The 16,606-nt window shown below is 44.7% G+C and overlaps 1 protein-coding gene across 3 annotated transcripts; it reads right to left on the bottom strand.

Annotated features, from left to right (window-relative positions):
- Positions 1 to 6,809: 6,809 nt before the first annotated feature.
- cbx6a (chromobox homolog 6a) lies at positions 6,810 to 16,350 on the bottom strand. Of its 3 annotated transcripts, XM_079592780.1 has the most exons (10): positions 16,301 to 16,350; positions 14,741 to 14,817; positions 14,540 to 14,634; positions 14,401 to 14,435; positions 14,127 to 14,324; positions 13,472 to 13,515; positions 12,169 to 12,234; positions 11,732 to 11,798; positions 10,586 to 11,581; positions 6,810 to 10,101 (listed from the first exon to the last, which is right to left on the bottom strand). In XM_079592780.1, exons 5-10 carry the CDS (start codon positions 14,199 to 14,201, stop codon positions 10,099 to 10,101), a joined length of 1,251 nt encoding a protein of 416 aa, XP_079448906.1. In that variant the 5' UTR covers positions 14,202 to 14,324; positions 14,401 to 14,435; positions 14,540 to 14,634; positions 14,741 to 14,817; positions 16,301 to 16,350; the 3' UTR covers positions 6,810 to 10,098. The 3 variants fall into 3 exon arrangements, with proteins under 3 accessions (XP_079448906.1, XP_079448904.1, XP_079448905.1); XM_079592778.1 differs by having other exon boundaries at positions 6,810 to 11,581; positions 16,301 to 16,349; XM_079592779.1 differs by lacking the exon at positions 16,301 to 16,350 and having other exon boundaries at positions 6,810 to 11,581; positions 14,741 to 14,825.
- Between the last annotated feature and the right edge of the window lie 256 nt (positions 16,351 to 16,606).

Genomic DNA, 16,606 nt, shown 5'->3' with positions numbered 1-16,606 from the left:
TCAGCAGGACGAGCCCTTACCTGAAGCCGCTGGTCTTCGCCGCCTTCAGCCGCCGTTCCCTGCTGCGCTTCTCCGGCGTGGATATATCCTTTCAGTTTTGTGTGTGTTTTGTGTGTGTGTTCGCCTACCGCGTCACACGCTTTTTCCTCACAAAAGAGCACGAGCGTCTTTATAAAGATGTCTCGCTTTTCCTGCGGCTCCTGCCGAGCCGCGCTCATCGACGGGGACCACCACGAGTTATGTGTTTCCTGCTTGGGCGAGGAACATGCAGCTATCGCTCTCGGTGATGGCGGCTGCCATCACTGCGACATGATGCCAATCGCGACTCTGCGGACTCGCCTTGCATCTTTCGCCGAAGCTGCTCAACCGCCCCCTGTAGCGCCGCGCCGTAAAAAGCGCCGTGCTCAGCGGGTCCCGGAACCTCCCTCCACGAGGAGCTCGCCGCCGCCGCCGCTAGCTCCTCTCAACGTCTCGCTCGAGTCGCTCACCGACGGACAACAGCCGCAGCACGCCGCTTTGTCCGTTATGGATGACGACCAGCAAGCTGTATCAGAGGGAGATGATGATTGCTGTTCGCTTCTCGCTTCGGAGAGCGAGGGTTGGGCGAGCTCTGTGGACCTCCCCTCCCCCGCTGTTCGAGAGCGCAGAGGAGGGAAGATCAGCATCGAGGCGGAACTGATGCGTCTGCTCACACAGGCCGTGTCGAGCCTCGGCCTCGATTGGTCGACGCCCGAACAACCTGCACTCAACCGGCTGGATGGACGCTTCCTCTCTGGAGACCGCGCTGCGCCCCCCTCCAGACACGCACCGTTTCTTCCTGAGCTTCACGAAGAGGTAGCGAAATCATGGAAGGCGCCATTTTCAGCCAGAGTACGTACTTCTGCCTCGCCAGCATTCTCCGTAGTGGACGGTGCTCGAGACAGAGGCTACCACGCTCTCCCTCCGGTCGAGGAGGCGGTAGCGACTCACCTTTGCCCACCCTCTGCGGGACGGCGGGCTAAGGGAGTCCTACCATCCAAAGCTTGCCGCACGTCTTCAGCTCTGAACGGTCGCGTGTATTCCGCCGCCGGACAAGCTGCATCGGCGCTGCACACCATGGCGGTGCTTCAAATCCACCAGGCCAACCTCCTCTGCAAGCTAGACGAGGAAGGCCCGGGCGCGATCAGTGTTCCGGACTTGCGTAGCGCCACAGACCTAGCTCTTCGCGCTACAAAGTCCGCCGCACACGCCATCGGCAGGATTATGGCCACAGCTACTGTTTCTGAGAGACATTTATGGCTGACTCTCTCTGAAATGGCGGAATCCGAGCGCTCTGCGTTTCTCGACGCCCCCATTTCACCGGCTGGCCTCTTCGGATCCTCCGTGAAGGACTTCGCGGACCGATTCGCCGAGGTACAGAAAACTTCGCAGGCCATGAGACATTTCCTGCCAAAGCGCTCCAGTTCCGCAACAGGCCGCCCTAAACAGCCGCCTGCCCGAACTCAGCAGCGCCCCGCGCCCGCCGCGCCGGCCCAGCAGCAACAGGCCCGAGAGAGACCACGGTCTCGCTCCGCCGGACGCCGCCCGCCACCGCGTGGTCCTCGGCCCAAGATCTCAATCAAGCCCGAGGCCTCGGCGCCATCCTAGCCCTGCTAGGAAAAAGACGGTGTTCGGGTCCCGCTGCGGCCGGACTTCCACCAAAGATTCCCGCTTGTACAGCCCTAAGTTCCGTGTTTGTACCAGTGTACTCAGCAGCCAACAAACCGGCCGTAAAGCCCGTTTGCCTGCACACAAACGCCGTTTTCACGGCGACCCAGATAAATCTAAAAAAGAGTTTAATTTCTGGTGTTCCGGCCAAGGCCGATGGTGTAATGTGTGTAACTGCAATGCCCACCCAGTGCCCATTCATTCACACAAGCACAGCCCCGTTCAACACAGGGTTTGCACACATAAAATCGGCTCACACTGATTGTGCTTTACGTGTAGTGAGCGTGCCCACTGTCCAGTGCCCACAACCACTACACACTGCACGTTCCGCGGTTTCTGTAAAAACGAAACTAACGAACGGTCAGTCAGTACACAAACACAGTGTCCCCGGTGTTATAAATGTGCCCGCCACCAAGCGCCCACGTTTATTCACAAACATAACGAGCCCCGTAGGGCTCGCCCCGCGTGCTCTCTCTCAACTCAGAGAGTCGAGCGCGCGCGGGACGCATACTGTGTTAAACATGTCCCCCGCCTCAGACGCCACGGCGTCCATGTCACAGCACATGGTTGCTCTCGTGTCGCCGCCATTTCGCGACCAGAGCCCAGATTACATTCAACCCCTAGTCACACGTGCAGATGCATGGGAAGGACTACCCGGGGTTTCAGAATGGGTGCTAGAGACTATAAAAAGAGGCTATTCGCTACAGTTTTATCGACGCCCTCCCCGTTTCACGGGAAAAGTCGAAACCACGGTAAAAACAGAAGTAGCACATCTACTTCGAGCCGAAATAGCGAAGCTATTGAGCAAAGGGGCCATAGAGCCTTTATCTCAAGCTCAGAGCGAAGGGGGCCTGTACAGCAGATATTTCCTGGTACCGAAGAAAGACGGGGGTCTCAGACCCATTTTAGATCTAAGGCGTCTGAACAAAACGCTTGCAAAGCGGAAGTTCAGAATGCTCACGACCAGAAGTATCCTCGCGCAAATTCGCCGAGAAGACTGGTTTATGGCAATAGATCTGAAAGACGCGTATTTTCACATACAAATTGCGTCACGTCACAGGCGATTTTTGAGATTCGCCTTCGAGGGCCGGGCATATCAGTACACAGTCCTGCCATTCGGCCTATCCCTAGCACCTCGTACATTTACAGTGTGCATGGACGCGGCGCTGGCACCCCTGAGACTCCGGGGCGTTCGAATTCTGAACTATTTGGACGATTGGCTAATTCTGGCTCAATCGCCGTCAGAACTCGCTCACCACAAGACACTAATACTCGATCACCTCGAGTGCTTAGGTCTGAGGGTCAATTGGGAGAAAAGTTCACTGTTTCCCAGTCAAAGGATCTCCTTTTTAGGACTGGATCTGAACTCACTGTCTATGACAGCACAGCTGTCATCACAGCGCAGGCGAAATACCCTGCAAATGGCGAAATCCTTCCTCAGCGGCCACATAGTGCCACTCAGGAGATTTCAGAAAATGCTGGGCCTCATGGCCTCAGCCTCAACAGTGCTGCAGTTGGGCCTGCTGCGCATGCGCCCACTACAGTTCTGGTTGAGAGCGCGCGTACCACGCCGAGCATGGCTACACGGTCGCTATCGCCTCAAGGTCACTCAGGAATGCATTTCAGCCCTGACACCATGGAGAGCGTCAGACTGGTACCGGTCAGGTGTAAGCCTGGGGACTTCCTCGTGCCTGAAGGTGGTGTCCACGGACGCGTCCACCTCAGGCTGGGGAGCACTGCTCGACGGCAGTCCGCTCTTTGGCCAGTGGTCAGAGCGAGCCGAACTACCGCACATAAACTGCCTGGAAATGATGGCAGTGGACTTTGCGCTGAGGCGCTTCTGTCCCCGGATAAAAGGACACCACGTCCTGGTCCGCTCGGACAACATGTCGGTAGTAGCCTACATAAACCGCCAGGGTGGCGTGAGATCCCGGAACCTATTCAGGTTAGCGGAACGCATACTGGTGTGGGCCCAGCACAACCTGCGCTCGTTAAGAGCAATGCACGTGCCAGGCCACTTGAACGTAGGCCCGGACAGACTCTCACGGAACAACGTTCCCACTGGAGAGTGGTCCCTACACACACAGACAGTGCGTCTGCTGTGGAAAACGTTCGGCAGAGCGGAAATAGACCTGTTTGCAAACCAGGAAAACGCTCATTGCCCAGAATTCTTTTCGAAGAGCACGAACGCGCTGGCCAGAGTCTGGCCCCGCCGCCCGCTCTATGCTTTTCCTCCTGTCTCACTCCTGCCTCAAGTGCTGGAGCGTATCAGGGAGAGCGGATGCTCAGTACTGCTAGTTGCTCCATTCTGGACGAATCAGACCTGGTTCCCAGCTTTGATGCGACTGAAAAGTACTGCCCCGTGGCCGATACCAGTGAGGAGAGACCTCCTCTCACAGGCCAAGGGCTCGATTCTGCATCCTCACCCCGAGCTTTGGTCCCTACACGTATGGGCCATAAACGGGTACCCGCTAACCTCCCAAGAGGAGTGTTAGACACGATCGAACAAGCTAGGGCTCCGTCTACTAGACGGCTCTACGCTTCCAAATGGTCGGTGTTCTCTGGATGGTGTTCAGATCAAGGTCTGTCACCACTTCAGTGTGGAGAACCGGAGATTCTCTCCTTCTTGCAAGAGCTATTGGATAAGGGAAGAACCCCATCCACGCTCAAAGTCTATGTGGCTGCCATATCAGCGTTCGTTAATCCAACGCTTGGCCGTTCACTAGGCAGGAACGACCTGGTGGTCCGCTTCCTGAGAGGCGCCAGGAGGTTAAACCCTCCAAGGCCTCCTTCAGTCCCCGTTTGGGACCTTTCTACAGTGTTGAACGCTATGAAAGGGGCCCCTTTCGAGCCTATTCACTCAGTTGACATGAAACACCTGTCTCTCAAGACCGTGTTTCTTTTGGCTCTCGCTTCAGTGAAGCGTGTGGGAGACTTGCAAGCGCTCTCAGTGAGAGCTTCTTGTATGGAGTTCGGGCCAAACGACTCTATAGTCGTATTGAAACCGAAGCATGGGTACGTGCCTAAGTCCCTCAACACACCGTTCAGGGCTCAGGTCATCTCCCTGTCGGCCCTGCCGGCCTCAGAGGACGGAAATAGCTCCCTTTGCCCGGTCAGGGCATTAAGAGCTTACGTGTCCCGCTCCGCTGTTTTTCGACAGACGGAGCAGCTCTTCGTTTCGTTCAGCGGGCGCTCCAAGGGACAAGCCGCAACGAAACAGAGTCTGTCTCGATGGGTAGTGGACGCCATTGCGCTAGCCTACGCATCTAGAGGCTTGGAATGCCCTTTGGGCATCAGAGCACATTCCACGAGAGGCATGGCCTCCTCATGGGCTTGGTATAGCGGAATCTCGTTACAAGATATCTGTATGGCGGCAGGCTGGGCCTCCCCGTCTACATTTATTAGGTTCTATAACCTAGAGGTTCCTGCGTTGCAGGCTAAACTGCTCTCGGTCTAGAAGACTATGTATAAGTGTTCCTGCCCCGCACTGCGGCCCAGGTCACTTCAATGGTAATATGTACAAGTGCTCCTGCCCCGCGCTGCGGCCCAGGTCACTTCAATGTCTAATATGTATAAGTGCTCCTGCCCCGCGCTGCGGCCCAGGTCACTTCAATGTTTTAAGCATCACTCACTGACAATGTGTCCCATGAGCATGCTATTGCCCCTCATATATATCTATATTTACATATATATGCTATTATGCCTTAAGAGGCACTACTATAAGGGATGATGCTATTTTAGCCGCTCTCCTTATACTTCTTGGGGTAGGCGCTTGTATACCAGGGCGCGCGCGCCCTTAGGTGTCTGTGTCGATCCAAGAACACGCACGGCGGTTTGCATAGGGTTCCCGTAGCGTTCTTCGACGCAGTACGAGAGAACTCTACGTAAGAGAACGTACTCGGTTACTAACGTAACCTCGGTTCTCTCTAGGAGAGGGAACGAGTACTGCGTCTCATGCCGTGCGTGTCCACGCTGCGTCGCTTCAGTGACGAAAATCGGCGTGTTAGACAGCTATGCTCGTATTTATAGGCCTAGGCCACGCCTGTTTGGGCGGGAGGTGACGCAGAAGGGCGCGAAGCGTCCTCATTGGTCAGCGTCCTGGCCTCGCATAGGCTGTGCTTTTCTGGCAGAGCAGCCAATGGGTGAGCTGTATTGCTCCGCCTAGGTTGTATGCTTCAGAAAAGCGTTTTACAATATTACAAAATTAAGGATTAATTTTTGGCTTCAATCTCGACAAAGAAATATCTTTCCCGTAGCGTTCTTCGACGCAGTACTCGTTCCCTCTCCTAGAGAGAACCGAGGTTACGTTAGTAACCGAGTACGTTATACTATGTATAATATATATATAGTTTATATCGTTATGTTTGTCTGTCTATAAGCCTATATACTGTATAGTTTATAACGTTATGTATGTCTGTCTGTCTATCTATCTAACTAAGCCTATTTATACAGCTTATTTCGTTATGTCTATATATGCCTATATATATATATATATAGTTTATATATCCTTATGTCTGTGTCTATGTATCAGGCCTATATAGGCAGTTTTTTTATGTCCGTTTATCTAGGCCTATATATAGACAGTTTATGTAGGCAACCGTATGTCTGTCTATCTCTCATGTAGGCAGTTTCGTTATGTCTGTCTGTCGATGTATAGTAGTCGTTATATATCCAGGTCCTGCAGGAGGCGCAAGAATATTATTTTTCTTGCCTCTCCAAAATTATGATTAATTTTAGAGTTTCTGTGGTCATTCAGAAATCAAACTCGGTGCTCCCATTAAAAATCAAATAATGATTGTGGCATTTCTACAGTAAGAAATAAAGGCATATAATTAGTCCAAAAACTTCTCAGCTATTCATAGCATGTGGTCGTCCTGGGTGAAGCCCACAAGAGAGCAGAGGTGCACAGACGGAAAATCTCGCGTGAGAACTAGACTAGTGGTTGAAAACATGTTGCTTGCATGGCCTTTAGGAAAACATCACTATTACGATTTCTCACAGGCTACTATTCTTGTGCATTTAAAGTAAAAGATAATTTGGGATGAAAAAACAATTCAGAATCAATGAAACCCCCTTCAACGAAGTAATTTAAACAAATAATTAAGTGGATGGCAAAAAGACAGTGTCTTTAAGTTTTTTTTTTTATTAAAAGCCTCTTTCAAGAAACACACAAAGCAACAACAGTATGACATTTAAATGACCTGTACAATTAGGGTTCTCAAATCATGCATCCGTTACATTACAATGTCATAGCATCAAGTTAATTATCATAATCAGCTTCATCAATGGCATTAACCTTACACATTACCATAGAGATGACTCATATAAATCACACTTAATTCTGTTTTAGGGTTTTATACTCTCTCAAACCCAAATTAGACTAGTAAAATTGAACAACAATGGCTATAAAATAAAGGCAGCACATATTCACTTCTACGGCACGGAAAAAAAATATTATTAATAATAATAATAATGAACAATTTCTGAAAACAAACAAAAAACACATCAGACTGATATTTGAGGATGTAACCTCCAGTATACCTTCATCCTTACCTTTTTAAACATAATCTCTTGTCTGTGCCGTGATGGTCCCTGGTGGCTACATCCCAGAAAACACAAGCCCTATTGCATGAAATGTAGGCCACATATTATCTTAGTGCTAAGCTACCTCTTTAAGAGAAACCATCTTGCATTGTTTCACACCATAGCAACATCTATTTTCTAACATTACGGATATAAAGGTAAACAAAGACTTGGCTGTTTGTGGAACAACATTATGGGGTCGAACAGAGCAGCTAAATGCAACACATGCTTCCATATTAGATATTACTGTACATATGAACCAAACGTGGCGCCCATCGTGGGGCAGCACCAGGGATGTGTTGACAACATGAATTATTTCAGACCTGGGATAAATGTTTGATGACTTTGATCAACAAAAATAAAGGACTTTGAAAAGAAATAAGAGTTCACATTAATGTTTGGAAGCCGGTAAACTAAAGCCGTTTAAAGTTATTTAAAAAGCTCATATATAAACACACTCACATTCTAAAAATTAAAAAAAATTGTCAATATTTGTAAATCATTTTGGGAAAAACTATTTTTAAAAAAGCCATATTTTTTCTAAGGTTCATTTCTCCCTAAAGGCACAGTGATAGAGTAAAAGTGCTCTATTAGAGGATGGCTATATGACTACAAGTGGAACTTAATTGTGTTCTATAATTAAAACGTATAATGAGGTTTGCTTTTGTCCTCCGGAAGAGTGACAATATATCATCCTTCAGTACAACCAAGTTAGCTGCCATAAACGGTGTTAACCTGTTTCTTTAGGCCGGATTCTAATATTGCTTGCTGGATTGCCTCCCAAAAAAAGCCTGTGAAAAGCTTCCCACAATTTTTAAATAAATTCTAAAATAATAAAGTTACACCATAACGCAACTAAACCATTAAGCTTTCATTAAAGTTTAAAATATTAAATGAATTCCCCTCAAACATTTTCATCATGTACTCCCTTTCTTGTATTTTCAAACCTTTCTTTATTATTTTAGCGAAACCTAAAATAAGGTATTCAGCAGAATGTCCAAGCTCCTCTTTATTTCTTATAATGAAAGTGAATGGGGACCAAGGCTGTCAAGCTAACTTTTCTAGTACAGATTTCTAAGGAATCACTTTAGTTTTAGTCCATTCTTCACACACAGTTATCGGATGCCTTCATATAACGTAATACAGCGCATGAGTCATTTGTCCAGTTTGGAGCCGCTGTTCCCCATCCACTTTCTTTAAATGGAAAATAGCATCAACATTCTCGGAAGAGTTTGGAACAACATGATGGTGAGTAAATGATGACAATGTAAATTTTTTGGATTAACTATTCCTTTAACTTTTGTAACTACTCTACAACCCATGTAAAAGCGGAGTAGACATAAGCGGTGTCTCTGCTCATAGATATATATATACGTAGATGCCACATTCGACTGCTCCAGAGACGGCGCCGCACCTGCCATCGTGTAACGGTCAGCGTGTCGTTACTTACAGTAAGAATCAATGATGCCACAACATTGTGCAGCTTCTAGTTGCAAGAACCTTTCACAGGTGAGAATGTGCTGGTTGTGTTTTTATATGTATTAACTACAGTTACAGGTTTTTACTATGGTAACTTTTCAATGTTGTGTTAGCTGACGCCTTCCTCTTGTATTGTGTTAGTTTAGCAAAATCATCTGCTGAAGTCTAATGCAGATATAGATATTCATACATGCTTCTAACTATGGTTGCAGACGCTCAGTTAACTTGCTCTCGAATGTTCACGGACCGGCTTTGACCGTTTCAATATGGCGGACGGCTTCAGTATAGCGGTATGTATACCTATGTATATGCTACCGATGCACAGATACCGTTTTCAAAACTATATAGAGATCTAGATATGATTGGACCAATACCAATATCGGTACAGACACATCCCAAGCACCTACTAACTAAACAAGCTAGCTTTATCCCAGGTCTGTATTGGCAATTATAGCACCTGGTCGGACCTGCAGACAAGCTCGCCAACATAACACTCGCCATAAACACGGTCCCGGACTGTATCGTTTGAGAGTGCGAGAGAGGGTTTCATCAACCAAGGCAATCTGTTATATTTGGTAGGTTTGAGACCCACTTACTCTAAAAGTCTCTAAAATGGAATTTGAACTCCTTCAATCAAGTTCTGAGAGAAGTTACCTCTGGTTACCAACCCCCAAAAAATACAGTAACTATTACATGAAACACAAACTATTGTAGTCAGAAGGCAAATATGAGAAGGAACTTCTCCAATAAGGAAAGTGGGTTGTTGAGTGTGTGGAAGGTTTACCGTACAGTACCACACATTAGATGCAGTCCTCAGCATTCACACTTGAGTCAGTTTAGTCTCGGCAGACATCTGGGTCAAAGCGTTCAAGTGGAAGGAAATAACTTAACTGTCCTCAGGATTTCGCAGCTTGGTGCATATAAATAGAGTCACGTCTACGCCCAGGTGATCTAGTGAGCGCCATGATGACATGGGTTCTTCATGAGCAATGGTTCTTCGTTAGCAAAGGAGACAGTTGGCGAGATCAATGTATGGGTTGGATGCCTAAATGGGCATATTGCCACAATAAGTGTTATCTAACAAGTGTGTGTGCGGATGCACGATCTTCACCCACACTGGCTGAACTTCCAAAGCAGGAGTGAAGCATCTTGTGGTCGGTATCCTAATAACAATGCACCTCAAAAGATTTAAAAAAAAACGTCTCGAGTCCAAGAAAGCTGTTGAGATCAACATTTCTTGGGTGGATTCTGAACTTTAGGTCTGGAGATATGGGAATGGCGGTCTCTACAGCACTGGTGGTGACAAGACAAGGTGCAATTACTGGGCAAAAAGGCTGTGGAAAGACAGGATCACTGGGGAAAAAAAAGAGGGGGAAGAAAGGCATGAAGTACTACAAAACCATCATAACATGCTGTTTAAAAAGTATATGTCAAGGGAAGCAACCCTGCCTTTAAGTATTACTTCAATATTTCTTAACTTCACCAAAAATACATTTTAATTTCAATTACGGCAACTATTTTAGGGTGCGTTAATATCATTATGGCAAGTTCTCATGGGGTTAACAGGGCAGATATTTTGGCTGGGGGCATTTAGGGGGGACTTTCAAGAGGCAGCTGTGGTGGGAGTGGGTGGGTTGTCAGCCTGGCAAGGGGAGGAGGGTTCAGAACCCGCTCCAGAATGGCAGAATTCCTTGATGGTGACTGTGAGAAGGTTTGTGGTGACGTCAGTCACAACTACATTGGCACAGCTGGGTGCCATTTCAGGGTGCCAATCGGGGTCCCCCTCTTTTGGCACCCTGTTTTCCTCATGAAGTTGAGCAGTATTGCGGTCACTAACCTGGCTGACCGAGGCTTGACCCGGCTGGGTTCGATGTCGAAGTTTCCGTTTTCGGCCCCGAGAAGTGTTGAGATTCGGAGAGCCCTGGTCTTCGTCTTCAAGAGAGGATGATGGGGAGGACGAATAGGAGGGTGAGGAAGGGAGGAATGGCGTCAGGCTGGACTTTGGGTGAGGTTTGGAGGCATCTCGGGAACGTGATGAGGCTGGGGAGCCCAATTTAGTTGAAGTAGGAGCTTCAGGTTGGGTCAGTTGTTTCTGAGATGAAGGGGAGCTGCCGTTAGACCCGCTGGAGCTGGATGGAGAAGGTGGAGGCTGGTACTGAAACTTCTGCGCAGTTGCAGAGGGATGGCAACCACAGGTGCTTCCACCTCTTTGATTGGCTCCAGTATTGGACCCTTCATTGGCCATGGAGGACATTGGCCCACAGGGGTGAAGCCCGAATGGCTGGCCATACATTGGGAAGCCCAACATCTTCATAGGATGCTGGAATGGCCTATAAGGCATGTCTCCATGCTTTTTCCCAATGATGCGATTCCTGGATGGGACTTTCGCCCGCCCCGTGTACGACTGCGCTGGCCTTCTACTGGCTACTCCACCATTTTCAGCTTTGTCAAAGACCTTCAGGTTCAAGATTATGCGTCCCCGCTTAACCTCCCGAGGTTTGACCCTACGGTTGAGTATGCGGACAGTTTCGGAGAATGGAGAGATGGGAGGACGGGGTGAAGATGTGGATCCTGTGGGGTTGGCCAGAGGGTCGGGTCGTGGCAAAGGTCGTCGAGACATTCTATGACAACGATGGATGTCTTTCTTCAGTTTATGAGCATTAGCGAGAGAGTGCACTCTGGGGGTTGGAGCGGTAGAGTAGGAAGAGGATGGTGACGGCTGAGGAGCAGCTGAACTTGCAGAAGAGGAAGAGGTGGGAGGCTTCGCAGCGGTGCGAGGTGGAGTGCGTCTGGGATTTGAGCTTCGAGGTCTATCACCCGCCTGTGCCCGTGCCTAGACAGGCAAAAAGCAAATATGACCGAGAAGTACCAAAGTATCAAACAGGAAGTTGTACGATTTGAAACACTCAAGGCAAAAACTTGTATTAAAACATTTAAAATAAAAAAGCATATATTTCTAAGAACATTTTAAATAAACTCAAACCTTTAGCACAAAGTTTTTTGGTTTAGGTCCACGTTTCTTTGGGCCGTGAAGTTCCTGCTCCCGCTCCCTATGAAATGTGGGACAGCACCATTTAAGCCAAGGAAAATATGACATAATTTTAGTGTCAAGCCTAAACCATAACAATCAAAATGAAAGCCTTTGAAGTGTAATACAAATCTTCTTTGTTTAAAAATTCCTCATAGAGGCTAGTTTCCAGACTGACTGGCAGCAAAAAGCTGCAAAAAGAAAGCAAGAAAAGAAAAAAGAATGAATGTAAACAATCTTTACCTGGCTCTTACACTGAAAATAAAAACTGGTGGGACATATATATAGACACATATAGAATACATATTTTGGTTCTTTACATTTTAATAACTTTACTTAATTTTAGAATTTATGTTTTAAGAGGTAAAGGCAAGTCTTTAAGAGACACTCACTTTTGCTCAAAGGCCGCGATGAGACGATCATCCAGGATGTTCTCCTCTGGTTCCCATGTGCTGTGTCTATATTGCAAAACATTTGAATCTTTAAAATGGTTATGGATACAAGGTTTAAAGGTCCAAGATTTCCCCATCAAGATCTCAGTTTTAAAAAAACGGACGAATTTATTAGAGGTGCACCGATACTACCCAAACCGATAGCCGATTAATCAGAATGATATCTGCCGATAGTTTGATTTTCCTAAGGAAAAAAAAATCTCTCCCAAATAATGCTGCAAAATATAAAGGGAATCTTAATTTAACATAGCTATTTTTAACCTGTTAATGCGTTATTCTCACGTTAACTTGCCTTAAATTCAACACAAGATTGTCTTACCACACAGTATGGGTTGCAGTCTGAACACGGTTTTTCGCTTTTGATTGACACGATATAATCCTGATCGGCCAATGGTGAAAAGAATTGCTTTTATCAGCCGGTACGGATTATTGGCCAATACACTGTTGCATCTCTTATATTTTCTTTTTATTCGTTTTTTTTCTTGTTACAGATCCTTTTAATAGTGCTGTGGTGTGACAATATATATCTATATCTCTATATATATATATCTCTATATATATATATATATATATATATATATATCTATATCTATATATATATTATATATATATATATATAAATAAATATAAATACATTCGTATATATAGCCTAGCTCTTAATTTATAATAGTTCATCAATAATGCATGCATTATAATAAAAACGAATACATTTTTTAAACTTAAAATAGTTTTAGATGTAGTATATCATGTCAGAACACTACTTGACCTTTTTTAGCTACCCAAATGACACTTCTGCGATGATAAGGCCTATTTCGAGTGCAAGTGTCATGTTGTAACAGGCACACAAACACTTTCTTTTTCATTAAATCAGAATTAATTCACAAATTGATTGCGGTTTGGGTCAATTTGTTGTGGTTTACTTACCATTATGTAAATGTAATGCTCCTCATGTAAATTAGATTTGACGCTCAAGTTTTAAAATAATTCCCATAATCGTTTTTAATTATACCAGTTATTAAATAAATTATTCAAAGCCGTAACATACAAATCCCTTTATTTTCTTTACAGAGCTGCAGCTGTTACACACTACTTGTGCAGAAAATGCAAAAAAAGCCTCAAAGTGAAACCCAAAAAAGAAAGTCCATTTTCCATCCAAAAAAACAGAAAAAGTTAAAATACAGTTTGCATTGCAACTCTATGTGAAATTATATCCATTGCAATATGTATATTTTTACACACTTACTTTAGAGCCCAACCTTTCCATTTCACCAGATACTCGATTCGACCCTGCAAAGAGAAAGACAATGGAAAATCCTCTTTATTTAACTCGAACTAAAGAATGCATGAGCAATGCATGCTCTATTTCAACCTCATGCCCATTATTTGATTTTTGGGGGTCAGTAAAGTGTGTTTATCTAAATATAACCTAATACAAGCACAACCGACACTTTAAACCATGTGGCATGACACCGTGCAGTATTTAAACTACTCGATCCTCCTGCATTGGTGAGATTTTTGAATCTTGGGTCAGCCAGCATGCATTGATTTTGTCATGGACTTATGCCAGACACTTTGTCCCTTTTTAGCCTCCCCCTGCTGCTCTTTTAGCGGGCTGTTGTCAGTTCCCAGCACAGCACAACCCAATTTTACAACATAAACTCAAGTTGCATATCCATAATGACCCACATTTGCCTTGTTATTTCCAATCTGACAATGTAAATAAACGCACTGGGTCGCTAAACAGGGAAACATCTGCAAGTAGGCCTGCCCCCCTCTTGTCATTGCAGGCGCCTTGAAGCTCCGCATCGCGAAACAAACGAAAGACGACCCCCCTCTGTGTACTTTACGTCGTAAAAAAACACCCCCAGCCACCCTAAACCTAATTTTGTCTTACTTACTTTCCTAACGCGGCTTTTCAGGATGAATTCCGCGGCGAAAACCCGGTCTCCGGTCGCCGACAGCTCCTGCTCCATCTTTTAGTGTGCGCGCTCCAGACGGCTCTGTCTCGCGGCTCTTCACTTTTACAAATCTGTGACAGCAACAAAACGCGCTGTCACGTGATCCGGGTCAACTAGCCCCGGTAGTCCTGGAAACGGCTCGAAAGGTAGTAAAATATTAGAACATTTCCACATAATATATTTCTTGATATATAGAATAAATTATTAAACTCACAATTTTTAAAGATGTAAACCACAACCGTTGGTTTCCTATATCACAATAACAGAGTGAGTGTTTAATTATTAAAGTCACCATAATAAAAATGAACGATTCTTGTTTTTAATTATTACAGTATTTTATATCTTTAATTCACCTCCCACTTGCACCGACGTCTCTTTTCTTCGAGAAGTCGTTTCACTCATCACAATAGGGAAGAAAAGACTATCGAAACTTCTGTTTAATGCCTTCCTGCAAAAAAATACAATAAAATAATTATATCTATGTGAAATATTAGTCCAGGTTCAGACCCCATCATAGTACAGTAACTTGTTAAAATTACAAATTCAAGACTTACTTCTAGCTGTTCCGGCCATGGATGCATCAATACTAGTTTTACTTGAGCTCAGTGCTGATCATGACATACGCTTTGATCTACAACAAAATTACACTGGTATTCAGGGACAGGCATTAAGGTGGTTTAGATCCCACCTTTCAGACCATTACATTTTGTTTATCTGTGAATTATCCAAGTTAAAGTCCGTAAATGATGGAGTGCCACAAGGGTCTGTGTTAGGCCCTAGCTATTTTCAATATATATGCTGCCACTTGGTAATATTATTAACTATGGAAACATGGAATTAGTTTCCACTGTTATGACGATGATACGACCAGAAGAAATCTCCAAATTATTCAAGTTGACTGAATGTGCTAAAGCTATAAAATATTGGATGGCCAGTCATTTTCTTCAATTAAATTCAGATAAGACTGATGTATTACTTTTTGAACAAAAAACCTGTGCACAGAATCTCTTAAAATAAATGTGCATTTTGAAGGATGTACTGTCACTTAATTCTTTACAGTTAAAACCCTGGGAGTTATATTAGACAACAACTTGTCTTTCGAAAATCAAAAATAGCCTTCTTCCACCTCAGAAACATTGCTAAGCTCCGGAACATGCTTTCTGTTTCTGATGCAGAAAGGTTAGTTCATGCATTCATGACCTCCAGACTAGATTACTGTAATGCATTGTCCTGCATCCTCAATAAACAGCTAATTAGTCCAAAATGCAGCTGCTAGAGTTCTTACTAAGAAAATATAATCATATAACACCAATTTGATCATCTATACACTGGCTAAAAGTTCTGAATCAATTATAAAGTATTGCTGCTGACCTATTAGGCCCTAAATTATTTAGTGTGTATTTAACAGATCTTCTATCACCTTACAATCCATCCATATATGGAGGGAGAGCGTTTTTGGATTTGGCTCCTAAACTCTGGAATAGCCTTCTTGATAATGTTCCCAGTTCCCAGTTCCCAGACTCACTTTCCCAGTTTAAATCTAGATGAAAGACACATCTCTTTAGCGAAGGATTCATATAATGCATCTCCTAACCTTATACAGTTATATCAGATCAAATGCACATGATTATCTTTTGCCGGAAATGTTATGAAATGTAATTTTGCATTTGCTTTTCTGTTTTATTTCGGGATGCCCATCCTGAGGTAACTGAGTATGTTTGTCAGCTCCAGTTTGGATCCAGCCTCTTATGAAGACTTCTAGATTCTGTAAAGAGATGGTGCCAACTCCTGCAAAGACTTCATGTGACACCAACCCTATCAACATACAAAACTGCCAAATTTTATATAATAATTATTATTGTCACAACTAACTCCTTTAATTAATGTTTCTACCTAAATTAATACATGTTAGCTAACTGCATGATTATCTTAAAACTTATGTCTGCTAAATGGAAATACTTGGACACAGACACCTCTGATAATAACAAATTACTCTAAATTGTAATGTAGAAACATGCATTTTCTGTAAACCTGCTTTGAAAAGAGCTACACAAGTAAATGGGAATTGAATTGAATAATTTTGCTATTTTGGTTTGATCAGACAAAAAACTAACCTCTCCAGAACGTTGTTGCATGGAGGGTTTTTTGTGACAACTTTAAAGGGAACCTCGAACGGTCCCCGTTATTTTTTTAGGTCTTTTTTTCCAACATTGATATGTGTTACTCCAAAAACAGCATACAGGGCAATTAAATAAAGGACTGTTCGATTATTTAAAAAGTCTTGCTCGTATATCCCTTATTAAATATTTAATATGCGTGAATCCTGAAGAGAGGTTCTTGTCGAAGAAAAAACGCCCCCTCGCCCTCATTGGCTGGAATCGCGGATGGGTGCTGGAAACTCGGATGCTTATTGGCTCTTG

This window comes from Phoxinus phoxinus (genome assembly GCF_949152265.1).
Source record: "Phoxinus phoxinus genome assembly, chromosome: 20".
NCBI classification, from domain to species: domain Eukaryota; kingdom Metazoa; phylum Chordata; class Actinopteri; order Cypriniformes; family Leuciscidae; genus Phoxinus; species Phoxinus phoxinus.
The sequence above is the reverse complement of the archived record's forward strand: the minus strand, read 5'-3'. Positions and strand labels throughout refer to the sequence as shown.

Excerpts from the sequence above, each read along its gene's own strand:
- cbx6a (XM_079592778.1), bottom strand. The coding sequence starts at position 14,201 with ATGGAGCAGGAGCTGTCGGCGACCGGAGACCGGGTTTTCGCCGCGGAA. Across the intron at positions 11,799-12,168 it reads ATCGCGGCCTTTGAGCAAAA|GGAGCGGGAGCAGGAACTTC; the intron begins GTGAGTGTCTCT and ends CACATTTCATAG. Across the intron at positions 11,582-11,731 it reads CAAAAAACTTTGTGCTAAAG|GCACGGGCACAGGCGGGTGA; the intron begins GTTTGAGTTTAT and ends TTGCCTGTCTAG.